The sequence below is a fragment of the Sipha flava genome, unplaced genomic scaffold (assembly GCF_003268045.1).
Source record: "Sipha flava isolate LNK unplaced genomic scaffold, YSA_version1 1_pilon_pilon, whole genome shotgun sequence".
Lineage (NCBI taxonomy): Eukaryota > Metazoa > Arthropoda > Insecta > Hemiptera > Aphididae > Sipha > Sipha flava.
In genome coordinates, this window is record NW_020272783.1 from 4,287,625 (window position 1) to 4,315,548 (window position 27,924).

Here is a 27,924-nt window from a genome sequence, read left to right on the forward strand (position 1 = left end):
TTCCTTAGTCAAGAATTAGAAAAAATACTCATTTACTCATTTTTAAAATTATCTTCAATAGTAGAATTAAAATACGTACTGAACATTTGTGATCAAACATTTATTTTTCTTTTAACAGTTTTTTTGCTTGTAAAATTTGTCAAACTAATCATTTGAAAATTGTTTAAAAAAACGCGGGGTATGTAAATTCAGAGCTAAGTGCACGTGAAAGCCCCGCTCGCCCTAGAGACGGCCCTGATCTTAATATAAAAATTTAAACAGGAATAGGTACGCAATAATGATATTAAAAAATAAGACAAGTCGATTATCGTGAATATTGTACGTGCCCTATTGGACATTGAACAATGTGAATTTCCTTTATTTTTAGAATATATTACAGTCGATTATAAAATAATGGTATTAGCAACAGCAATAGAGGGATATAAGTAACAGTATAGTGATACAATATACGGGGAAAAATATGAAACATATCATTTACGTTTATATTATACAATACTGCGGTATGTATAAAATACATGGCGGCTTAAAATGTACTATAAAACAATATTAACAACAATTAAAACTATAATAATATTAATAGGATACGTGGTCGAGGGTTTCCCCCAGCCCTGTCCGATTCGTACCATTACGGTAACGGCCAATGTAGCCCGGAAAAGTCGACAGAGCCGCCGAGCCCGCCGTCCGCTTCCAGGAGGCTCATGATGACGGCCATCGCCGCTTCGTCGTTGGTGTCCGAGCTGGACAACTGCTGTTGCTGTTGTGATGTCATTATGTCCCCTAGCATGTCCTCCGAGTCACCTGGAATCATAAGCCCAGAATTTGGATAGATCGAAGAAGGAGCGTGACTTAAGTTGGTGGTACTGGTCGAGCTGGACTGGTTCACGGTATCCTGAACCATCCTGTACGACGATACCGTCGGGCCGCCCTGACAACCGTCCACCGGTCCGTGCGTGACCACGCACCCTCCGTCCACGCTGCAGCCGGTACCACCGTTCACACCACAACCGATACCACCGTCCACGCCGTCGTGGCCGTCATTGCCACCGTTACCGCTGGACGACGTCCCGGGACCATTGAACACAGCTAAGGGTGACCGCAAAAAATTCAAGCGGTCGTTATTCGACATCTGCAAGCAAACATAAACAATTTTTCACAACGGCCAACTGGTATACTACGGACGAAGGTAGAATTGAAAAACGGTTAGAGTATTATTAAAAAAAAAAGTCTTCGGCTTATCCGGTTCAACCTGTTCTAAGCCAGTGGTCGGCAATCTTTAAGGACCCTTGGACCACATTCACAAATTAAAAAAGGTTCACGAGCCAGACAATACACAAAATTGATATGATATTCAATAACATTTGCTAGTTTTGGAATTTAATTTGGACCGTATAAAAAGGATAAAAGCCGATCACTGTTCTAAGTGATTTTGACGAGTTTGACGATAACAAGTCGTCATGATTTTACGTCTCCCTTACAGCATTAATAACATATATTCTATAACAGGGATGGCAAATCCATGGTACGCGTGCCCGAGATGGCCGCGAAAAGATTTTGTGGGCACACGGACATTTTTACTATTATATATTATATAATATATAAGACCTATAATATAATATAAATAATTAACAAAGCAATATTATTATAATTATAATTATTATTATTATTATTATTATTATTATTATTATTATTATTATTATTATTATTATTATTATGTACCTAAACTAACCTTTTTATACTAATACAATAATTATACAATCAAAGTATAATATTTTTTTCATGGCACGCTCTATAAAAAAAAAAGGCAATTTTGGGCACGTAGTATTCAAAAGGTTTGCTGTTCTATACGTCGCTTCCCAAACGGCTTCCGACTATTGTTTTATTATTCCCAAAGGCTCCCGTCAAAAAAGGTTTTACGATCAGGTCAATACTTAAAAAGCTCCCGTCGATGAAGATATTACGAACAGGTAAATTTTTTCTAAACGGTTGATGGTTAAATTAGTATAACAATTTCAGGTTGATATACTGATATACTGAGTACATTTTTTTACGATTTTTGTCTATTTTTCAAAACTAATATTATTCTGAAAAAACAAATATTTACATACCTCCGATATCGTATCATGTTTAGAATGCAAAGGAGAACTGCCGGTATCACAAGTTTTCTTCTTCGCGTCCATAGCCGTATCAGCAATATGCCTACCAATTTTGTTCGCTTCCAGATGTGAATTAATTAGGCTTTGTATTTCTCTAATGCCCAATTGCTGTTGGATTCTAAATAATTGTTGTTCCGTAAAAACATCATAGTTATTTTGCGGTCGGCCCTGCGAAGAACATTCTGATTTGTTGCTGCTATCGGGCTTTGAATCAGATCTGCAGAAAACCCAAAACCAACGTCAATACCTGTACCAAGTCAACATTATCAGCAATTATACCTAGTTAAAATGTTAGTCGCAACAATGAACTCAATGTCTTTAGTCCAAGGATTTCGAAAACTTTTCCACTCGCTACGTAAATGCACATATGTTTTATTTTTGGCCCGGAATTTATAAGTCTAGAAAAAAAAAATCAAACAAGTGTCAGAAAAAAATATCAAAAACATATTACTGATTTTCACGGCCAACAGTTTACCTCTGTGTTTTTTGGTTTGCATTCTTGAAGCGTAGCTTTATGGATGTCTACAAGTCTGGATATATCGTCTTGATGGAAATATTCGTACATACTTGTGCCCAATAGTTCTTGAGGTAAGTATCCTACTATGTATGTGACCCTGCAACGTTTAATAGTAGTGCTTAGTCGTATAACAAGTACCAATAATACGGGCGATCGTGAAACACGATTCCTATACCTTTGGTCGACAGAGAGAAATTTGCCGTCAATCGTGTGTTTGGAAGTAAAACAAGGTGGTTTGACTAGGTCTGACAGGATTGAAGCAGACCCCAAGTTGTTAATTATTCTACCTACTGCGACCAGACACGATCCATTGTTTGTAGATTCCGAGTCTGCTCCAACACCGTTGTCTTCGCTGTCGTCTCCTTGATCCAAACTCTTCGATGATAAATTATGGCACTCGTTTGCCTGTGTCCAGGGCTTTAAGTAACCGGTACACTGGATCACACTGTAACGTCTATCTATATACGTGCACATTCAGATACGATTACACGCGAGGAAAATATTGAATAATAGATAGTTAATCTATTAATTAGACTTGAATACTTATATCTACAGAATATATATAACTAAAATCGTTTAAAAACACAGCTAGAAACAATATGGTTAATAATATGTTTTTAAACTTATACGAGGTTTTTATATGTATATTAAATGTACGTGCATCAGTAATTTACTTTAAACTCAAAAGCTTTATGCATGAATACCTCAATAGTTATGTGATCCTTACAAAAACTTTATAATTTTTAGTACGTTAAAATATTAAATACATGGCAATGAAAATAAAATACTGCATAAAAATTAAACTATCAAATTTTACATACACAATATATCTCATAAAGAATCAAATAACCATAGAAAATGTTTTATAAACTACTATAAAATAGTACCTATACTAATCTATTCAGAAATCATTACACAAATTACATATTCAATTTCATATAAACATTGTCATTATAATTATTGTTTTAAAATATGTTTCTTTATTATTAAATCTACCAATATTTTATTATAAAGGTTCTATAATATTTTATAGTAAAAACTAAAATTTAATAATGTATTTGTTTTTATTAATTTTGAACTTTAATTGATAAGTATTTTAAATATACTGTACTGTTGTATATGAGAATAATTATAATTATTACCATTAGGTTTGCCGATATCATCAAATTGTCAACTGTTTTATGAAATATTTCAGTAAAAATATTTATAGGTTTACTACTTCAGAAAAGTAATGCTTTTTTAACATTAATATAAAAAACAACATCTTACAGTAAAAAATGTCACAACATTAACATGTAACATTCATTACTCAACAGTAAGCCACTGTCTATAATAAATTGCTTATTATTCCTTATAAAAGCATCATTTCTTATATTTTAATAATTTAATAAGAAAATTAAAAATCAAATACTAAATTACCGTTCTTGACGTAAGGCCGTTTCTAACCTCTAACCATGTGAAATTCCTCAATAAACTCCTGCTTTACAAACTCTTACTAAAACCCATATGGGAATATGGAATTCAACTTTGGGGTGCTGACAAAATTTTTAACATCAACCGTATCCAATCAAAAACTCTACGTACAAATTCTAAAGGCCGGTTTACACGCAACGACTTATTGAACGTTTTATCGAACACGACTAATCGTATCAAGTAAAACGGAGCGTGTATACAGTAAATCGTACGTCTTATCGAATCGGAATGAAATCCAAGATTGGATCGAAAGACTGATGGGTGTAGATTCATTTTACGCGAAGTTGAACGACATGTCGTCACATGTAAATACAAATTTGGTGTATAGTACAACTTTTCGTCCTTTTTAGGTTTAATTTTCTCTTTTACTTAATAGTTTTAACAACTTAATTTCGTTTTTTTTTTTAATAATTATAATATATTATATTAGGACTTATCATTAGTAGGTATATTAACCTATAACATTTAATAAATAATATGAAATTTGATTCGCATGGTATTTTTTGTTTTCTTGCGAACATGTCTGATATACGAAATTCTGTTGCACACGTACTAGGAACATTATGATAAACCACAATAGTGCTTCTTCCATATCGTCAAACATCACTAAAATAACTGAACGCTATTGGAGAATGAACAGAAATACAGTTGAAACTGGGATGGAAAACTGAGTAAAAGTTGGAACGTGTAGACACTTTATAAAATGTACGTCTTATTGTTCATTTTATATGTCCAGCAAAACGTGCAATAAGTCGTTGCGTGTAAACGGGGCTTAAAGACCCATTCTATGTCTCAAACTACACTCTCCACTCTGATTTTAAAATACTATACGTCTTTGAATTAGCCAAAATTCACTACAAAAGTTTTAACAGCCTTTTAGCTCACCATAAAAACCCTTAATATCCAAAATATCTCATGTCACTATCCCAGACAACCCAATTAAAAAACTTACAACATAGTGGTTCCGTGCCATTAATTTAATTAATGAATTATATCATGCCATAGCACCTCCACTGTGGCACCTCTACACTCTGTCTAATCTGTAATTTTATTTTTATTTTATTATTTATATTTATCTACTTATTTCCATAAATTGTTTTATTGTTGCATATTGCAATAGATTTAATAAAAAAAACTTTTAAAAATAAAAATAAATAGTTAAAAAATTATATTTTAATTTTTGAATAACAAAAATTGTAGGTACGTAAAAGATTAATTTTTTTTAGTATGGCAAATAAAATAAATTGAACCTAATTGAATTATCATTTTATTGAAAATTCAAAAAATATGTATATAACATTATTTTTAATGGTGTACCAACATTTTAAAATACTAAATTGTCTACAATATTACTATAATATAAGTAGTTATATGGTTTTACTTATTGTTAAATACGTTTTGATTGTATTGCATTAATGTCAGACAGAAAAAACAACAAAGTGAAACATTCACATAAAACATTTCTTTAAAACGAATATATTCCATCTGAAACAAAAATTAAATGTGTTTAATTATCATTTGTTGCTTTACCTCTACTCTTTTGTGAAGAACCGCGAACATCTGAGCTTATAATGCTTGATTTACTTTCAACTGAAGATGTATCTATCGAAAACAAATTCCACTAAATTATGTATATTTGATAAATGTTTAACACTGAGTACTGATTAATATAATGAATATATTTCAATGATATGTATTGTACACACAAATAAAATAAATAAAATAAAATAAAAAGCTGTTAAAGGCAATTTTAAAAAATAAATATATTAGTATAAATATTAGAGATACAATATTCGGTAATGGTTTGTCTATAATGTGAATAAAAATGAAATTTACCTGACTGTGTGTACTTTGAGCCAGTTGTCGTATCTGCTTCTTCTTTTACACTGTGTACTTTACACTTCATCCGACAGAAGAATGATCTCCTAGCTCCACTACACATTTTTGATAGTGTATTTATCATTTCCGCACGAATCGGTAACATTTCTGTTACAAAAAAAAAAAAAATACTACCTATGTTATGTTTAAAGCTAATTGACGTTAAATAAAAGAACGAAATTTTAACTTACTATTTCCATTGATGTATCTATCTCGGGGGCCAAAGTCTGAGCAGGAGAGTTGTTCTTTTACTGTGGCTACATCCTTCGGATGAATATAATCGAACACATTGTTTCCGAGCAGGTCCTCCTATAATTTGAACAACACGCATAGTTATATGAAATTACTTTGAAAATGTGGAAAAATTTGTTTTACTAATGCACTAAAAAATTGAATACTAACTGGTAAATAATTCAGAACCTGAGTTACGGATTTAGATATATAAATTATTTTACCATGATCACAACTCACAGCAAAGACGAACCCTTCAGCAGCCTAAACAATTGATTTAATACATAAGTATAGCGTCGAAAAAAAAACGAATATTAATATATTATAGAATAAATATAGCAAGTACAAATTACTCGAGTGATTAAATTTTTCAAATCTTGATTCGATAAAAATGGAGGCTTGTAATGACCTTCGGTGTATGAATTAACAGTGCCTCGGATAGATTTCATATGTTGCACGGCCATTCTAAGCATTGTTAGTTTGTCCAACTTTCGTGACATGGTGTGGCACGTAGGTATCATACTAGCTAACTCAGTGATATATGAATTCATCTTATCTCGTCTACGTTTCTCGATTTCACTATGGTTATGTCTGTAACGAAAATTCATGAATAGCGATTTAAAAATACTTCTACTAAAAGAATATGTTATACGAGTATATTACATCAGGATGACTGAATGATGTTAAATTCACATATCTGACATGGATAAGATTCAGAAAATTCCTTAACTTATAAAATCTAGTACTCCAATGTAAAACTTCAAATTAAGTGATTATACATTGTAGTTTACCAGTACTATACAGCTGTTTCATTCGTAAATCACTACTAATTCGAGAGTACGTATAACAAAAGTTAAATACCAATGGATTTTTATTTAAAATGTATATTTTTTTATAGTTGTATTAATATAGTTAATTTATAGTTGTAATAATAAGAACCACATACTTTTTATTATCATCATTTCGAACAGATCTTGAATCCTCATTATTGTCATCTTCAAAATCACTACCCCTGGAAAAAAATACAAATATTTTAATAATTTATAAATCCAATAAAGAATCATGCCTAGAGACGACTACGTTAATAGACGGGTGTTCATCTCTATTCCCTAAAAAATATTCTGAATGTACTTTTTATAATTAAATAGTAATTAATATACTTAAAAACTACTAAACTTCTTAAAAGCAAATTGTATGAATATTTATAAAAGTCTTAGATTAAATCTAATTGATAAATGACAAATATTCTATCACGTAAATAAACTAATGAGTCATAAAAAATTACTCCTAATAATCAGAATCAACAAATATAAATACGGTAGAAAATTTAATAACAAAATACTATTTCTGGGGATATTGATTTCAATGAGTATATTATGAATATGAATGGTAAAGCGAAAATAGATGTCTTGATTTTGATTATAGAATCTCTAATGTATTTATCAATACAATTGTTAATTTTGTAATATTACAGATTAATAAATATTAATTTATTTTCTAAATCAGTGATTCTCAAACTGGGGTCCATGGCTATAATACTGGAAGTTCATGAAATATTTATTTAATTTCAAACTATTTATATTTATACAAGTTTAAAACTTAATACTATTATATTGTTCTTTCAAATTATTTTTAATAATTTATCATTGTGTAATAGTACATGTAATTTTAGCATTCATTTATTTATAATACGGGACTAGCCCAAATACAAAACCAATAAATCAGAAACAAAATTTCATGAACATTAAAAATATTTTAAAAATAACAATTATACAATAAATAAAGTAAATATAATTTAAATAAGAACAAATAAATAATAATATTAGTTGTAGGTAACTAAAGAGTATAATAAAATATAATAAGAATATATATAATTTATCTATAATTAAGAAATAATAATTAATGATTTTAATTGAGTTATCCTTGACAAAAAAGTTTGATGCACAATTTTTTAAATAATAAGAATTTTGAAAAGTACTTTATTTTAATTTTATATCAAATACATTTTGAGTTAATTGTTTTAACTATTTAAACAATTTTATTTGTCGAGTGTCATTTGTTAAATAAGTAAATTTAATTTTCTTTGTCGTCGCATTATCAAATTTCATAAACCATCCTAGATTATAATTTATTAAAAGTATTTCCCAATAACTAAAATGAAATTACATTGAATATTTAATATAATATACTGTTTTAACTTATAACCTTGTAACTACAGTAGCTTTCTATAATAAATTATTAATTCATAATCTATTACAACAAATTATTAATAACAAATTTATGAATTTAAAATATAATGTAAGATAAATATATCTATGATAATTTAATTGAATGTTTCAAAAATTAAATATTTTATTAAATTTTATTTTTACTTTACTTGATACAAACAATAATTATAAAATTGCTGATAGAAGTTTTTAATACTCATAACTTTTACCTATGTATATAACGAAAAATCAAGTATAAGTAAGTACCTAAATAGCTAAAAATGTAAATATTATTAAAAAACGAGGTCAACACATTATCTTCTTATTTAGAATTAAATTGTAATATATTAATTAGTATTTTTTTTAAATTCTACTCAAACTGGATAATTTGTTAGTTGTCTAAAATATTTTGACGATTGACTATAAGAATTACATAAAATCATTAGATTTAATATTTAATTCATAATTAAGTAAATAATAAACATAAGTTATTAATCACATTAAAAAAATTATTTATTCAAATCAATTCTAGCTAATCGATCATTTCTTTATCGTTAAACCAATAGTTATTAACATATTATTATATATTACCAACTAAATTCGTTGCTCATCAAATTTTGATTAACATATTTTATTAATTTATTATTCGTAAAATTAATTATTTGATAATACATTTATAAAATAAGATGTCGTATGTGACTTACTAAGATGATATTAAACAGTTATACTTATAGTTATTAATTTCTTTATACTTAAAATTCATCTATATATATTTAATAAAATAAAAAATATTTTCAAAAACAATAATTTTACTATGATGACCTACTAATATATTTAAGTAAAAGTTGTAGTTTGTTGATTTATGTTGGCTATAAGTTATATATCTCAAGTTATACACAGTGAAATAGAAATAATATTGATCAATTAATAATGTTTATTAAACAGTTATTTTTCATTTATATTTAATTACATTTTATTTTATTTTTTATTTAATTATAATAATAAATTAATTAATAAACCTATTATAAAAAAAATTATAAGTTGAAAGATAATATAAAAATATGTTTATTTATTATTATTTAAAAAAATATAAAATGTGTTACTCTTAAAATATTCCTATTTTACGCCATGCTGTTCAGTAGTTTATTTCATAACTTATTTATAGTTCAAGTTTTAAGCAGGTAAATAATTAATATATAATATGTATTAATTATTTACTTTATTTATTATTATTATTTATTTAGCAGTATGTGTAATGTATATTATATATTACACATACTAAACAAATATATATATATATTATAATAATTATTAGTAAGTACTTACTGAGTAGATACTTTTCGTTTGTTTTTTACATTTTCAATGCCACTCGTATCCATATTTGCATCTGCTGAAGAGGTGGGTAGTCGAGTATTGCTTTCCATGCTGCAAATCGATTTTGAATTTCTAAAAATGTTTATCTCACGTTTTTATTTTTGTTTTTTCAAATGATGAATTTCTTGGTATATTCAAGAGAAATACTCACTCCTTCGTGGGTTCGGATACAGGTTGTAAATCATAATAAACAAGTGGTTCCATGGGACTATCATGGCTTAAATTATCGAAGTTCATTAAATCACTTGGGGCGTGTAATAAATTATTGCAGTAAGAATTAAAATCTGAATCTCTAGCCATTTTATAAACTACTAACTACTTAAACTTTACAGGGAGCTGTAGTTTTAAAAAACTGCAATGTACAACCGACACTTGTCAATATCAGATCCAATAGGCAAAAAGAATCTCTTCGGTGAGGTATTCTAGGGGGTGGTTTTGAGCGACGTGATCGAGCCTTGCCATTGGTTGAGGACAAGTGTTTACGTCACTTGTTTGTACGATTTCGATTGTATATATGTATCCGAAACCAATAAAGGAGAGAAAAAATATGAGGAACAATTTGAATAACATTGTAGATCATAATCGAAAACATTCTAGTGAGGTCCAAGACATATGATAATTATGGTAAAACGTTTTATGAATAATTATCCTTGTTTGTTTAACAATTCACATAATTCAAATTTTAAATAACTTTTCAGTGAAATTTTTAAAATTGAATTTACTGTTTGGTAGTGTCATATACGGTTATTTTTTTAAAAAAAAAATTCTTAAAATAATGTCTTAATTGTTTAACAAAATGTTAATCAAAATTCATAAAACCATATTTGTAAATAATATTTTAGTAAATTTAATAAATAATTAAAGATAATATTATTAAGCGATATTTTTATATTTGTAAATAAAAAATGATATTATTACTGTGGTAGAAGAAATTATTTATGTCTTAGTGCATTGTAAGAAAATTTTCCATCAATTGTTATTAAATTGAAATAAATAAATGGATACGAAATATTGTAAACTTCTAAATGGTACTTATTAAAAGTAAAGTACTCGAACAAAACTATTTTATATACAAATCAACTATACTCGTAAAGATATAATATTACATAACTTTATACCGTATTTTTATCAAACAATTGATCATACCGAGAACAGTGTCTTTTTCTTGGCTTCATTTTAGATCGTTTTCTGAAATATTATACAAAATTAATAATATTAATTTATTATAGTTTTTTGTAAATAATATCTGAAATCGAGCCAACACATTTTTAAAGATTTTGTGAATTTCAAATATAAAATCGAGCTCAACTTGCCCTAGAGGAAATTAATATCTCCACCCTTTTTGTCTGAAACAGAGATTGCTACCCTTCTATTGTTATACATATGGATGAAAAATATAAAACCCTCAACGGTATACCGACGTCATGTTTGTTTTTAGATATTCGGACGTAACAGATATCTACTTAAGCAAATAATTAGACTGTACAGCGGGAGGTATACCTGTCAAATCCATTCAAACAATATTTTGCTACCTACATAAAATTATCTAAAACTTATTTTTATTTCATAAGCTACAACCACTACCTTAGTTCAACTTAAACAAATTATTATTTTTCAATAAGGGAACTCAAGGAACTCAAACTATTCGAATGCAATTTTTTATAACTCTTACATACATTTAATGTTTATTTATCAATATTATACATGAAAAAATTAATTTATCATATTATATATACTAAACCGTTTAAAAATAATTGTTACAGTATATGAGAACCATATTATAAAAAAACTGGTTTAGCACCTTAGATCTTAAGTAGCTAAATTTCGATAAAAAATTTGAATACAATATATATTCAAGGTTTAAATTTAATGTATAGTAAAAGTGAGGACTAATTTTTTCATAATCATAAGTACGTAAAGTAATTGAATATGAAAATTAGAAATATTAACAATTATAAAAAAACTGTGAATCAAAATGTTTCAACCCGTATTTATATTAAAAACAAATCATTTGATCACTATAAATTATATTCAAAAGACAATAAATAAATAGTATTATTAAGTATTACCTTAATACTTCAATAATATTCAACATTAAAATTTTTTGTTTACTTTATTCAAACACCGATGGCAAGTGATGTATATTTTATTTCATGAAATTATTTCATGTATTTCTTTAATAGGAAGTATAATCATAGTATGTTATAACAATATACATACAAATCTTGGTAAAACTTCAGTTAAAAACAATTAAAAAATAAATTGCTGAAATGTGATTGACTTACATGAAATAAGTTATATACTTATTGGATGATAATGATTTCATCAACAATCAACCATCGTAAATATTGGCTTCATATTTACGGAATTGTATCGTGAAGATAATAAAACATGTGCAGGCAAGTCATTTTTACTAGAATCCGAAGTATTAAAATAATAAATAAACGAGTTTCATAGAAAAAAATTACTTTTGTTATGAGACAACTGCAATTCCAGTCAAATAAAATCAAATAGTAATGCTAAATTATATGAAATATTCCATTTTTTTATTAATCATTATGAACATTATTTAAAAATTAAAAATGCAATTAATACATTTAAATAAGACATAATAACGGTTCAGTTATCTGCTTTCCGCGATCCGGATAGAACCGCAGTTCGCCTGGTTGCTGTAATAGAATATAAAATGTCAAAAAAATCCATTTCTTACTTCATTATATTATCTATATTGTTAATGTAATTTAAATTTATATATTTGTTTAATGTTATTTGTATGACTAGTGATTACTTTCTCGAAAAGTAAGAAAATTTAAAAGATCTATTTTTTCTTAGTTTAGTAGAAATATTATGAACTAAGAATTTATGAATTTGATTACACTTCAATAGTTAGAGTAAATTTAATAGATTACACCAAACGTATATTATATAAATACCTACTATGATACTAGTAAATGTAGATGTATAACATATAATAATACGATTTATAAAATACATATAGGCATATTCAGGGGCGGATCCAGAGTCGTGGAACTGTGGGCCAAGCCATTTCAAGAGACCATTTATTAGGGATGAAACTGAATTAGAAATGAATACCTTGTAAAAAAAAAAAAAAAACATAAAAGTGTATAAGTATATTTATATTACATTTTAAAATTAGTAATACCACCGATAATGACTTATTTACGATTAATAAATATAATCTAATTTTATTAGCGCAACAAACGTACGGAATAAAATGTGATTTACTTAACTTTTTACTAAAACGATATAATTTAAAATATAAATTACTAATTGAAATTTTCAAGTAACTCCGATGGGCCAACTGTCCAAGAGAATCAAGGTCTAAAAAGAGAAAAAAAATTCCAAGAGGCCAATTTTATCAACAAATATTAACTGTGGGTCAGCTGACCCCTGAACCCCCCCCCCCCAAGACCCACCCCTAGGCATATTAAACATGAGAAAATTTATATACGATGTAGCTATTAATTGACTGACAACAAAAATCTAAATTCCGTCAATTCGCTTAATATTGCAATTTTCTACATCTTTAGAGTAGTCGTAGTATTGATATTCTAATTTACGCCTACTATAGTTAGAGATAATATAGTAAATATTATAATCATTGTTCTAGAAAATTCTTGAAATATAATATTAATTAATGAGCATGGTCGATTGGAAATCGTAATTACATCATATCTTAATTGATAATAATACTTCGACTAAATACTCGGGCGAACCGGACGTACAAAATACAATATTATTCGCCTGGTACCGTCGTCGATATTCACTTATACCGTAAACATTTACACAAACATTTTATATTAGATAGCTAATTTTAATCATTATTATTCAGATCAATTTAAAATTTACTTATTATTAAAAAAGGCAGTCAATAAGTTATCGGGGAAAGTATTAATTTGCCGACTCAACATCTATTTTTACTTCGATTAATAAACTTAATAAATAATCATAATCATTAACCATAACAAAATGATTCATATATAGTAAATAATATACATGTATGAACCATAAAATGTAAATAGCTAATGGCTTATTAGTATACAGTTAAGGTTCAACTGTTAAATCATACCTTATTAATTTAGTTGCTTTTCCAAAAATATTTAATATGAATATAGTAACTAACTAAAAAAATTAATTTGCTGTCGATAAAAGGATTTTAGGCCCATCATAATATTTAGAAACAAATTTACCCGTTTTTATAATTTATTCACGTTTCATTTTATTTTGGTTATTAAACGTCTTTTCGCTATACTGTGTTTTCAATTTTATGCATTTTCTCAATTTATTTTTACCGTCAAAATCATCATCATATTTGTCAATAATCATTAAATTAAAAATTGAACACAAAATCTAGGAATAGAAGAAAAAAAATCATGGTTAATGAAAATAATGGTAATAAAATGCACTATTTGCGCAATAACAGAGATGATATTATAATATATATATGAGATATATATGCACATATATATCGAATATGCACAGTGTACAATGTTGTAGCTATTTAACTATTCAATATCGGGATGGACGCGTTTGTGTGCACTTAACTATTGGACTTTGAAAGGGCTCGAAACTCGACGATGATTTTGTTCAAACATCTCTTCTACTTTCCATTTTTTCGGCCGATAAATTAAAAGATAAAAAACGTTCGTCCTGCAGATGAAAGATTTTGAACTACAGGTAATTCGCTTGGTTCGGGGTATTTTAACAACAACACAGATTTCAATGGAAATTAACATTACTATGTACCTATTATGTATGTTATTCAGTGGCATCCAACCCTATTACTCGATGTAGCAGCTGCTACATCTAGAAAATAAGTGGTGGTTGCGTATTGCAACATGTAAGTTAAAATAGTAAACTTGAAACTTATTAACTATTATTAACTGTCAATATTAATAATGATAATTTTGTATTATTCATGATTCATATTATTTCTATGCAGCTATCCATATAACACCTAAAATATTAACATATCAAAAAAACAAACGAAAAACTCGTTAAAATTTGAATTTTCCGGCGGTAGATGGGTATTATAAAATCTTGCTACGCCCGAAAAAAAAGTCGGGGCGCCAACCTGATGTTATCGCCTCGGCCTCGGACATGCGTTAAAATACTATTACCGAGAGCATATGGTTCGCGATTGACATAATTTAATTTAGTAGCGAACCACCCCACCAACATACCGGATACTCTGCAGCCTACCATTGCACAACGGTGAAGATCGGAGAACACAATATTACATATTATGCGTATTTTACGAGATACGTATGCGAACGTGCGTTACTCACCGATGTTAATTTAATTTGTTTATTAATTTATTTATTATTTATTTTATCACGATAAATCATGTACAATAATCAGCTGGCGGTGGTAGCGGCAGTCAACGGCGACGACGTGTCAAGCAACGTGATAGCATCGGCGGCGGCGTTTGAACGTTCTTTTTTTCTGACGAAAACAACAAAACAACATCGTACGCGAGAGCTCAGTCCGATCACGTTTCAGCCGGCGCGTGGCCCTGTGGAGTACGGGACGACTGATGCGCGTGTGTTTTTCGTACGCGATTTATAATAACTTTGGTGGCTCAAGACAGAGTGAGACGCACAGCGAGCGAGAGAGAGACATAGGAACTTCCATCCGTACACACACTTATCTCGACCGTTCCTCGCGCGTGTCTGGTTTAACGTCTTCCTCGTGTTATCTACAATTGCCGCGCAGCTCTCTTATCGCTCGAGTCCCATTCGTCGTAATAATAATATTATTGTAACACGTACTGTAACAATAATATTAATATTATTTTTATTTTTATTTCTTTATAGCTATTCGTACAAGACGCATGCTCAGCGATAACAACCGAAATTATCGCTCGCCGCGTACATCGAGCCGCGTCACATGGGCTTGATGATTCTGACCTAGCACCCAAATGCGCAATACTGTCGATTCTTCTGACGGCATTCCTATGGCTCAATAGTATTGTAAACATATTCAAAGTCGAACCGTACAATTCCATTTTAGCGAATAAAAATTTAAAAAAGCATTAAGTACTCTTTCATTGCACACGATTTGGCTTTGACGACCAACCGTATAACCGTCCACGTGTCCACGATCTCACGTGCCTTGCAGTCAGTGGCTGGTGCAGCGGTAATAGGGTTCTAACCCTCCGATGTAGTATGTACCATACATATTATGTTCCTTCACCCAAATTTCCAGTGCTCATAATTTTTTTGGCTAATTCCGGTATCGATCCATTGTGAAACCCTAACCAAAATAAAATCCTGCGCACGCTACCGCTTAACGCCTCATTTACTCCTCCATTGGTATATATCGATGAATGACGACATGTGTGAGGACATGTCGCGCGCGCAGCATTTGGAATGTTCCAGTACAAACAACGTTCAACCACAACAGTGTATGACGTTCAAATGCCAACGCGTTCACGTGATTATTCCGTTGCGGTTATCGCACTCATTTACGTGGAACACACGTCATAAGACTCCTCGGGAATCGCGATAGCACCGAATAGATTTACATAATCTATTCCGTAATGATAGCATATTTGCTCCGCGGCATTCACGTGCGTGACGTATTGCGTACTCCGGTCGTCATCGTAAGCAGCAGCGGTCGAGACTATTCTAGACGATTCCCCGCGCGAATCTCTATGTCTCCATTGTCTATAAAAAAAAAAAAACATTGTCTATATATACATGGGTGTAGCGAGGGTGGGGCAGGGGGGGCACTTGCCCATATATACCATTGGTTATGAAAATATATCGTAGAACATACCTAATAGAACAATTTATTCTGTAATCAGGTACGTATCCAGGAAGAAACTTCAAAAGGTCTGAATCCCCCCCCCCCGACATTCACCCATAAATAGTAATACTTTTTGATTAATATTTTTATTTTTAATTTGTAAATGCATGAAAACTGTACCAAAAATTATTTAATTTTGTAAAAAGTTCTAATTTTGATTGGAGAGAATGATATATTTTTTAGCCCCTTCCCTCAAATAAAATTTTGTCTGCAATCAATTGTAGTACATGCATACCGCCCTTGCCTACGTATATTGTATAATATAACGATCGATCGTGCAAGTCACCCGCAATTGGGTAAAAAATAAATCCATTTCGGAAACGTACGACCGTTGTTTTCACGTCTTCAACGTAAACGAATAGTCGCGTAACCCCGTATCGTCGTTCGCGCTGTAGGATTAACGGCCGGCTGCAGGATCAGGGGAAGGATCCGGAACTCGGACAGATTTGTATTGTTTTCTGAATGTAGTAACGTGTGCACAGCACTGTACGTCATCACCTGAATAACCACGGCCCACGGTGACCACTTGCACCGAAAACCAGTGATCACTGACCGTGTGACAATCGTAATCCGACGCGTGTCCTGCAGTGACAGTCGTTAATATATTCATACGTAAATAAGTACAATATACGACAATATAGCTAAACGTGCGTGGTCTTCGGCTGAGCTTGACATTATTCGAGCCCCCAATTCAGGATTGAACTCTCAATTTGATATTTTCCGTGTTCCCATGTTGTGCTGTGTGTGCATATTACAACATTACAATGTTAAAAATTGTATTTTTTCTATAATGGCATTTAAACACAATTTAACGTGTAATTTAATTCTTCTAATCTTTTTGCGACACATTTTTCGTCCGTTTAATCAAATGAAAATGTTGTGGGCGAGAACAGCGATTTAGTTATTTCTGCATTTGACTTACCAAATAATATATCCTTTAGTGTCGAGAATGTTTTCCAAAAACGTTTAACATTGCGTGGTGATTGGCCCTGATGGCCTATGTAGTGAGTTTCTCTTTCGGTTATACACATTAATATAGACAGCATACACGAAAAGTGAAAGAAAATAAACGGATTAAACGGTTAATTAATTTTCGAATTCAGTCTTCAAGCATTATTATTTTTCAGTTTTCAGATAGAGCTTCAATACAGAAATACAAATATACGATATTATTAAACTACTCCAATCGCTATTAATAATAGATATTATATGTTCGAATGGCTCGTTTTGTGTCCCAGAATTCGGACAACAATAATGTATGCGTTTAAAAACTGTCCGGTCAAGGCGGTCAAGCTCGTCGAGCTCCGTACGTAAGCCTATGGTACTTAGCGTATCGACGACCGTGGTGATTTCAGTTTGTCGTCGTATTATTATGTATGACAGTAGCGTAACTGAGAAAAAACCTAGAGGGGGCAATATAATATATTTATTATTACCAAAACCCTGACACCCCTCCCCCTCACCAGTTAAAACATATTTTTATTGTATGTATTTTATACACTATATCTAATTGTTTGATTTTACATAAGTCTTTTAACTCATTTTATGGTTTAGATAAACATAAATTGTAGGTAGCATGTACTACGTACCAATATTGTTAAAAAATATCCATAAGAATTCATTATAATGAAAGATGCTATTTGTAGTGTTGGGTTATTTGGGGGGGGGGGGGAAAATTATACCTTTATCCCTCAAAAACTGATCAAAGAGGGCACTTGCCCCCTTTGCCCCCCACAATTACGCCACTGATGTATGAATTTGGGATATAGTAAGATCGAAAATAGCCAACGAAAGTGTGTAGCATCAATATTGTCTCGTTATCTTACGTATTCACTATTTATCAGTGATGTGCCTACACAGCTTTTCAGACGTATTACGCGTTTTCGTAATAATAATAATTATTGATCGCGACAAAATAATTGGACAGACGCGACTGTACGTTGTTCTCTGCTGACTGCAGTGTATGTAATCTCTCGCTCTATATATATATATATATATATATATATATATATATATATATATATATAAATGTTATGTGTGTTTATATACACATAGACACAAACGTATTTATTTATAGATTTTTTTCTCGTTTTTTTCCCTTCGTTCACCCTCTCTGGATTCTTTTCCCGAACCGTCGCCGGGTGGACGCGTGATAATTACGTAATTATTATCGACAATATATATTGAGACTACGAACGCGGGGAGCTACCGGTATCTGCCACTTTGATGGACTCTACTCGACGAAGACGACCGACACACGAACGTAATAATAATAGCGCACACCGGCCTCGGTGATCAGGTGGAAAAATAACGAGCGCTAATTTCCCGGTACGGCGGCGGCGACGGCAAAAACAAACACCTATACATTAAAACCGTCCGGCATACAACTACAATATAATGATGTATAAATAGTAATATCTAATATACGGGTAAGTAGTAACTTACTAACTACTAGTAAGTTATTAGTACAATACATCGTAGCCCTGTGGAACGGAAGTAGAGGTCAAAGGGGCCATGATCTCGGCCCTCATATTGATGGTAGTTTCGAAGTACATATATATATATATATATATATACAATGAAATGGAATATAAATTCAACATTAGGCTAGTAATTGTGTTAATTATTTTTCGAAACGAAAAATCATCGTGTTACAAGTATTTTATACCGATTTCGATTATTATTACGAGTATAGAAAAATAAAAAATATATTAATACAAAGCCTTCAAAATATTGGTATAGCATAATATGCTTTTATTTTGTTAATTATCTTGCTACTGTGTATGGTATACTTATAGTTGCAAATTTGCAATGGTATTAAAAACCTATTGGTATTTTGACTAGTTTTATTTTAAGTAGGTCTTATTACATAAAATAATAAATTATTATGTATAGAAATTACTTTCAGAAATCACTTTCTTTCAAAAAAAATATTGCCATAATAAATGTTCAGCATCGGTGAACGGACAGCTATAGTGACGGAAGACTGGATTTAAAAAATAAAAACCTGTTCTCCCCGAACCACACCATTATACTACCTGTACCCGATATAAGATATGTATGAATTTATTAAAGTTCTAATTTTTATCGTCACCTGTCAACTTTATTTAAATATTCTGAAAACTCGACCAATGATATATCCACGGTATTTACATTTATTACATAGTATTTATAATCAATAGTTCAACCAGCTTGGAAACCTCTAATCGCGTTTTATTGTTATACGGAATTTTTAAGAGAACCGATAACAAATTAAACGACAAATATATGATAATATTTACTGCCTCATGTTCTTCGAATTGTGAGATTTACGCCATCGGTTAATTAAATGCGTAGATATTATGAAATATCATTACAATTTACGCGTCGCCAATGAAGCCCAGCTATTACGGCTATTACGATTGTACACGTATATTAATATACATTAATTATTGAAAATTAATTACAATCTTATATTACATAATTTCGACTCAGCTTTTCCTCCGCTTCCGAGTAAAAATTATAAATAAAAATGAAACAATACTGCCGCGATTTTTTGAAGTAAACGTGAATATAATAATATGTTGCACACACATTTATAAATGTATATAACGCAGATACTGTTGTAAATATAACAAACAATACTTCGGAAGCACTCCGAAGGTTTCACCCGAAAAACAAGCCCAAAAGCCGTAATTACAATAAATGTTTATTGCGTGTGCAGCGCGGGTTATGTATCAGTGTTGGGTGCCGCAGTTCGGGTAGTGCAAGGGTATAGTCTAAACGGAGGGTAGTTGCCATATAATAAAAGAATCGGTTTTATAAATACCATACACAAAGGGTAAAATAATAATAGTAAGAGCTGTGTATAAGTTATATACAGGACGAATTGCAAAATGCGTTCGGTTCACGTTAACCCTTTCGATGCAGCCGTGAAATATTTGTGTACCAACGATGTATAATTTTCCAATGAATCCAATGTGTATAATAAATTAATAATAGATCCTGGTCAATATAATCGGGCTTCGCGGAGTTTAATTGGTCGAAATTCAAAAACTAAAAGCCGTTCGTTTAGGTAGGTTCGGAATTTCGGATGTAAGGTGTCTTTAAATCATATTTCAACGACGACTCTGTTGACGAAATTAAATGAAATTACAACATTATTATGAGTATTCGTAAAACGAATTTTCACAAAAAGTCATCAGAATATATTAACAAATGACAATTAAACTAAGATTTTAATTCCTATTAGGTGAGATCACCAAGTCGATCACGCCACTCATTAAAGCTTGAGCCACCTGATACGCTGAACGTGTAACCAGAATAATGGCGGCACCATTTAAATGTATATAACTGTATTGAAAAATTGTTAATTCTATTTATTTGACTTACTGCCAGTGGCGCATTTAAGGGGCAGGCCCCCCCATTCACCATATTTTATACTTCATTTATTATTGTTGGCCCTCTTATTTTTCACGCACGGGCACACGGTGAAATACTGGAATATCAATATATCATGATAATATGATACCATCGATTAAACGGATTAGCATTGCTTAATATACACTCTGAAATAATTATAAAACCTGAAGTAGTTGATGCATATGCTAATAAACACCCTAGACATCTTTAGTTATTGTAATTACAAAAATTATATTTAAAAATATGTTTTATTATAAATTTGTGTAATAAAATATTATGTTTCTATCAAACAGTTGTATTTTGATTATTTAGTTATGAATAACGACAGTTTTCATAAGACATTTCTAAATACGCCCCTGAGTGGCGCGTTGACAATATTCATAGAAACAAACATAATATCGAATACGGATGAAATTGGAGAGTATTAATAATGTATTATTATCTCTAGTAGGTAGGGTATCGAATAATAAACATAGTTTTAAGAAGAAAAAAATTTACTTCAATAAATCCAATTTTAAAAATTAATAATTAACGCATTACACAATTGTGTTGAACTTCGTGAAAATCAAATGAAAAAATTGAAAAAACGCCTACAATTATTTTTTTCCTTTATTGAAGATTTATTATTATTAGAATTAATCTAATTAAAGTCTTAAGTAAAGCTCAAATTACTAAGCAATCAGCTTTTATAACTATATCTAAATGTGAAGCACCTTCAAGTCTTTCACCGTTCTTTTATATCATATAGCTAAAAATATTACTTGTTTTGCACCCAAGTACTTGGACTTGCTGTTAAAATGAAGAAAAAAACAATAAACGATGGCGGCCGGGCGAAAGCATTGCGCAAGTAAGTACCACCCAGTCGTTAATTAAACGGAAAAAAAGAAGTACCACGGCTTAAAGTGGGGGAACGCAAGGCGACTCAGTCCTCTTACATCTCACAGCGCTTATAAAGCGTCTCCCCTTTAACGTTACTTCGGAAAGTTTGCAGCAACACTCAACTTTTTGTTAAAAATAATCATATACAATAAAACAGTTGAAAAATTTACTTTTCGATTTAGCTGACGTCATAAGGTGTTAAACAGTGCTCTAAAAACAAAACTAATTTTAAGTATAAATTATAAATTATATAGTACCTAATATATACTTATACAGTAGATTTTTAATTTTTTAATTTTATTAAAATATATTTACAATCTGTTATTTAAAACAATAAGTAAATAATTTACAAGTATAAAAATGTTTATGGCACATGAATAGTTTGTGGATGACATAGTTCACTAACAACATTTTAAAATATCTACATCTAGTTATAATTTATTACTTAGTAATTATATTGGAATATATGGAATGCTGAGAATGATATATGAATTAGAATCCCCCTTAAATCTCCAGTAATGATTATTATTACAAAATGGTTTTATTTTCTTGCCTTCTACATATTTTTCAAACATTATCATTGAGCCCTATTATCCTGTTATAAGCTAGGGCTATGGGCCCGCGTGTTGGACTCACGCAGCACACCCGGTTATTGTAGCACTGCCCCTGCTTCAATCTCAACTATATTAACCCTAGAAGTTAAAATGTAATATCTCATATTAATAATGATCTAAATATAAATTCTTGGTCTATGTATCAAACAAACCAAATTCATTAAGGTCCAAGTTATCAAAAGAGTTTGCAAAATTGATTCAATACTCCGATAAGACATATATATATATATGATACACAAACTATTTCTACGGCTTTCATTTTGATTCTAAATTTAATTGAAATTGACATTTAAAGTAATGAGATTATGTTACTATAAATATCAAAATATAGAAGCACTTCTAGAAGCAAGAAAAGTGGGGATTCTTTACCAGTGGCACGACCATAATAGCGTTGCCATAGCGATTTCTGTAAAAAAAAAGCCTTACCTATTGTCGATTGTTACCGTTATAGGTAACCTACTATAAAAATATTTGGTGTCTTTAATCAGCATACCTTTAACATAATCTGCAATCCCGTCTACGTTTCAACAGCAATTTTCTTTCTTCATTTATTCTTCCTTTACAATACTAATCCATTGAGCCATAATATTTATTTTTCTCCTCTCCTATGGTTACTTTTCTTCGAACATAGAACTTATTTTTAATTTCTTTATTTTCACAATCATAATAAAAATAAATATATTTATTTTTAACGTTTATTCTTTCTCAATAATGATAAAAAAACTCGTATAATATTTAATATTATTATTGTTAACAAAAAATATATTTTTAATGTTTTCTACACAGAATATGTATTTTCTGGAATATTTAAACTTTTAATAATAATTAATTATTAATTCAACATTAGATGTTTATAGATTAAAATTGTTCTGTCACGTAATATAAAATTAAAAACATGTTAACCGTATTCACACTTAAAAAACTAAGAGTACATATTCACAATTACTTTGATACAATTAGAAAAAATATAATTTTTTGAAAAAGCGTTTTATACCTAATAATATTTAACACAAAATAATGAGTTTCTTGTTGAAAAAAAATCACACTATATAAATAAGGTTTACAAAACATTTTTAGTATCCTTCTAGAAATGTAGAATTTAAATTCTAAATAACGTTGTTTAGTGATCAAATATGTTCGAGCAGTATTCAATGTATAAAAAATTACTCATTAAACATGTGTAGGTAACGCCTACATGTTTTATTCGTACTTAAACATAATACTTTTAAAAAATTTGAATAAAATGGTCATGGGCGGTATTCTCAAAATATTATCATAAAAATATCAAAACAGAGAATGAATAAGTTTAAAATATGAATCGAGCCAATCGATGTTTAGAAAATTGATCAATGTATTCAAAATTCAAATTAATTCTATACAAGTGAACGCTACTTGTAGCGTAGCCAGCTGCCTATCTAACATTATAATTTCAGCTTTTGTTTGCATTTGATCGAAAGATAAAATAAGTTGATAATGGATTTTTTTTTGAATTCTATCACAGAAATATCTAGACAAAACTCACGAAATCTATATCCAAATACAATTTGTATGTATTTGGGTTTTGTGTACATGTATAGTTTATGAAAATGTATTTAAATCAAATGATATGTTAAAATTCAAAACATTGATTCCTCGAAGAAACAATAAATATTTCGACAAATTTTCTATTGAGACGGCGATGTAGTTATTATATTTTTAAATATTATAAACAATACATACTAAATACAATAATATGTCATTCATAAGTGCGAAACTTCGAAAATAATCAGTCAATAACAGCTATAATTTTTAAAAAGAAATAATGCTAACAAAAATTTACAATGTCACATTGACATAATTATAAATTATTAATTTTTTGTTAGGTGTTATTGATAAGTCGATTTAATTATAACCATATGTAGGTCCTTGTATTATGGTTCTAAGCCAAATCAAGCCATAAAATTGGAATCAAAGAACACTTTTGTGCTAATATATTATTATATAATATACATAACTGTTTAGCATTTTGATGGAGAAAACATAATTTCTTAAACTATTATTATTAGTTAACTACTAATAATTGTATAAAAATATGTTTATATACAAATACGCTGAATGTATAAATGCAGTACATTAGTTGATTTTATAAATATTATATTATATTTTATATTATATATATATATATATATATATATATAAATTACAATGGGGGACGTCTAGACCCAAATCCCTTCCCTTGGGCATGCCCTTGATTTATGAACAAAGATTTCAAACAAACAATTTCAATTTTAAATATTTATTTTATGATTTCAGGCATTCCTTTTATATTCTAAAAGGAATGTGTCAATCTTAGATCAAGACCTCACAAATCAAATCAAAAACATTTACCTTTGAAATTTGATAAGAAATATATAAACTGGATTACCAAATAAACTATTTCAAAAATATATATTCAACATTTTAAAAATACAGTTGCATGTATAATTTACTATAAATTTATAAAATTATAATTTACGTTTTTATACAACTTTAAAAATAATAAATCAAGTCTCATGAAGTTTGCAGTAGTTTAGCAATGGTTATGGTTTTTTAGAACTAACACATTTTATCTTGCTTTAAACATATATTATGAACTACTGAACATTCTAATAGGACTGAACAGCATGCTAGTGACCGAGATGAATATGAATGTCAGCAATGATATACACATTTTGTATTAATATTAATATTGTTAGTCCATAAATACATAACATTTGAGGATATATGTAAATTATGTAATACATAATACTATAGTATTCAGAAAAATAAACTACACAATTTATGTAAATTATGTAAAACCTTATTATAGTATATATAACCATATAACCTAATACAATACATTAAAACATGAAATAATATAACCAAACTTTATACTTAATTCATACATAAATATAAAGTTATTATAATGTATTATGGTATTATGTAATTATTATGGTATTCATTATGTTTTGTGTTCCAGTGATAAAATTTATCATTTAAATTAAAATTATATAAAAAAGATTGTTGGAGATCATATTCATATAACTTTTAAGCTTGTAAAACTGGTCTTGCGTTTTTTCCTTGCAAATTCACATTTGTCGTTGCATATCCCGTTCCACCCTAAATTAAATTTTAAAAAAATAGTGAAATATAAATAAAATAAATTTACAACAAATTATTCATACTCTTTGTAATGGTATTATATCTTTTTCTGTTAATTTTTGGCCATTTAAAGGATGCAGCCAATCTTTTTTGATTAACTTCTCAAAACATTCCATGGTTATTACATGACCACTAATAACAAAGAATATTTTATGTTTGTTAAAGTGATTTAATTTTATAGTCAATGAACAACTAATAACTAATCCATACGTTGTGCGAATAACTACAGCAGGTACAGCATTACTTAAAATGTCATGTGTCACTGCACACATGTAACGATTTTCACGAACTGCTAAAGACTTTTTATCACTTGGATCATTTACTAGAGTCCATTTAACTTCCACAAAATTTTTTAATTTCAATGGTTTACCACTCATTGGACAATAGATTGTCTTATCCTTAAAAGCATAATAAAACAAATAAAAATTAATAATTATATTAAAATGACTAATATATTTAATAATGTTGATTCATAACAAAAAAATGTTCAGTGTAGGTATTTCATAATAATAACAAATATTTTTGTAAAAATCCAATTATACCACTCTTAGTTTTTTAATTTTTCTATATACTGCAAAATATTGTTTTATTTTTATTATTTCATCAAAATGAAATAGGTAATAAATATGTATTTAAATTACATAGGATATTTTTAATACAGAGATAAATTGAAAAAATTATTATTATTATTATTATTATTTTGTTGTCAAATCTATCAGAACTCAATAGACTTTTTTATGCTACAAACTGTAAATTATTATAGTTTTCACATTATTTCATAAAATAGCATTTAATAATTTATTATGAAAGCATAACATTTCTTACTGGTTTTTGCATTGGTGCTTTTTTAGCATCTGGAGTTTCTGATGGAACCCAAAAGCTTGGGAGCTGCTTATCCAAACCATTGGCCATATTTGAAATGGATGAAACATTTTTTTCTGATCTTTTTTGAGATTTCATTTTATAAATGTCATTTTGTTTCTTTACCATATTCTCTCTCTTAAGAAAATCATTGACTTTAGACTGCTGTTCAGCTCTACCTAATTCAGCTAATTCTTCTTCTTCCTTGTGCTTTTGCTTTTCGTACTCTTTCAATTTCCGACAGTACTCAGTTTTTTTTGTTATCATGTACTGCAATAAAGCTTCTTTATCAAATAAATGACCTTCAGGACTAAATGAAACACATAATTAATTTCATGCTAAAATTGTTACTCAATTAATTTATGATTTTAAATCTTTCTAAAATATGATCTACCAATATTTTTTATAACCAATTAATTTAAAAAAAAAAATTGATTATTTATCATGTAAATATTCTTGAAATATTATATCACTTATGAAATTTCTCTAACAAAAACACTAAAGATATCTTTGAAAGTATAAATCAAGACAATGTGTAAATAGAATTATCATGGAAATTGGCATATTTATTATACTTCATGAATAATTTTAGCAAATATTTTTATGAGGATTCCTACAAAGGATATTAAAAAATAAATCTAAAAGAATTCCAGGTGCTATTCAAGAATGAATATGAGTAATTATATCTGATAATTTTTGAATCTAGCAGTAAAAAGAATTATATTTATATGATTTATAAAATAAGCTTTATTTCTATATAACTATGTTACGAAGGTTATAAGAAATAATAATCTATAAATGATCCTCAATAGATCACATATTAGATAGGTATAGTTTTTTATTAGCTATTTACACTCACGATACAACAGGAGTTCTACAAGGTTGCAGTGTCAATGAACAACAGTCAAAGCTCTTGATGGAATCTTTACCGACACGCTCATTTTGTGTACCATAGCCAGACTGTGAAGCATCTTTTTGTTTCTCATGATATGTATAAACAGCACCCGCAGTACAGTTCCTAGCATGTCTGGTCATCTTTTACACCTAAACAATTTTACGTTTTAGTTTGTATAATCATCATTAAAACAGATAAGATGAATAAACATTAGATTCAAAAGGTTAATACAGATAGTTTATTATCATATTTTTCTGACACAATATGTGTACCTCTCAGAATTATTAGGTACTTACTAAAGATTATATTTCATAAATATGCACGAACAAAAAACAATGAATTATTATCCAATTAAATTAGTAAGTAAACCAATGTAAAGTTAGTTATAAATAAAAATTAATATTTTGTTATCAATAACCAATTATTATCTGTTTTTCGAAATATGGTCTTT

General features: G+C 29.2%; 2 protein-coding genes across 11 annotated transcripts; both read right to left on the bottom strand.

The window, feature by feature from the left end:
* Window positions 1-304: 304 nt before the first annotated feature.
* On the bottom strand, window positions 305-15,528 carry LOC112682008 (protein cycle). 10 transcript variants are annotated; one of them, XM_025552448.1, is made up of 14 exons: window positions 15,143-15,528; window positions 10,980-11,021; window positions 9,786-9,884; window positions 7,199-7,264; window positions 6,606-6,843; window positions 6,424-6,516; window positions 6,213-6,330; window positions 5,980-6,156; window positions 5,674-5,745; window positions 2,846-3,128; window positions 2,629-2,767; window positions 2,433-2,551; window positions 2,106-2,370; window positions 305-1,126 (listed from the first exon to the last, which is right to left on the bottom strand). In XM_025552448.1, the coding sequence occupies exons 2-14, from the start codon at window positions 11,006-11,008 to the stop codon at window positions 626-628; spliced, it is 2,199 nt and encodes a 732-aa protein (XP_025408233.1). In that variant the 5' UTR covers window positions 11,009-11,021; window positions 15,143-15,528; the 3' UTR covers window positions 305-625. The 10 variants fall into 10 exon arrangements, with proteins under 10 accessions (XP_025408233.1, XP_025408230.1, XP_025408235.1 ...); XM_025552445.1 differs by having other exon boundaries at window positions 9,786-9,905; XM_025552450.1 differs by having other exon boundaries at window positions 5,980-6,129; window positions 9,786-9,905; window positions 15,143-15,526.
* A 9,961-nt stretch (window positions 15,529-25,489) lies between these two features.
* LOC112682022 (nitric oxide synthase-interacting protein homolog) lies at window positions 25,490-27,877 on the bottom strand. Its single transcript, XM_025552471.1, has 6 exons — window positions 27,770-27,877; window positions 27,438-27,622; window positions 26,543-26,888; window positions 25,928-26,115; window positions 25,741-25,849; window positions 25,490-25,675 (listed from the first exon to the last, which is right to left on the bottom strand). Exons 2-6 carry the CDS (start codon window positions 27,611-27,613, stop codon window positions 25,604-25,606), a joined length of 891 nt encoding a protein of 296 aa, XP_025408256.1. The 5' UTR covers window positions 27,614-27,622; window positions 27,770-27,877; the 3' UTR covers window positions 25,490-25,603.
* Window positions 27,878-27,924: the final 47 nt, after the last annotated feature.

Excerpts from the sequence above, each read along its gene's own strand:
- LOC112682008 (XM_025552441.1), bottom strand. The coding sequence starts at position 10,133 with ATGGCTAGAGATTCAGATTTTAATTCTTACTGCAATAATTTATTACAC. Across the intron at positions 7,265-9,785 it reads AAACGAAAAGTATCTACTCA|GGGTAGTGATTTTGAAGATG; the intron begins GTAAGTACTTAC and ends ATTTTTTTCCAG. Across the intron at positions 3,129-5,673 it reads TTCTTCACAAAAGAGTAGAG|ATAGACGTTACAGTGTGATC; the intron begins GTAAAGCAACAA and ends GCACGTATATAG.
- LOC112682022 (XM_025552471.1), bottom strand. The coding sequence starts at position 27,613 with ATGACCAGACATGCTAGGAACTGTACTGCGGGTGCTGTTTATACATAT. Across the intron at positions 26,116-26,542 it reads AAGCACCAATGCAAAAACCA|GATAAGACAATCTATTGTCC; the intron begins GTAAGAAATGTT and ends TATGCTTTTAAG. Across the intron at positions 25,676-25,740 it reads ATATAATACCATTACAAAGA|GGTGGAACGGGATATGCAAC; the intron begins GTATGAATAATT and ends AATTTAATTTAG.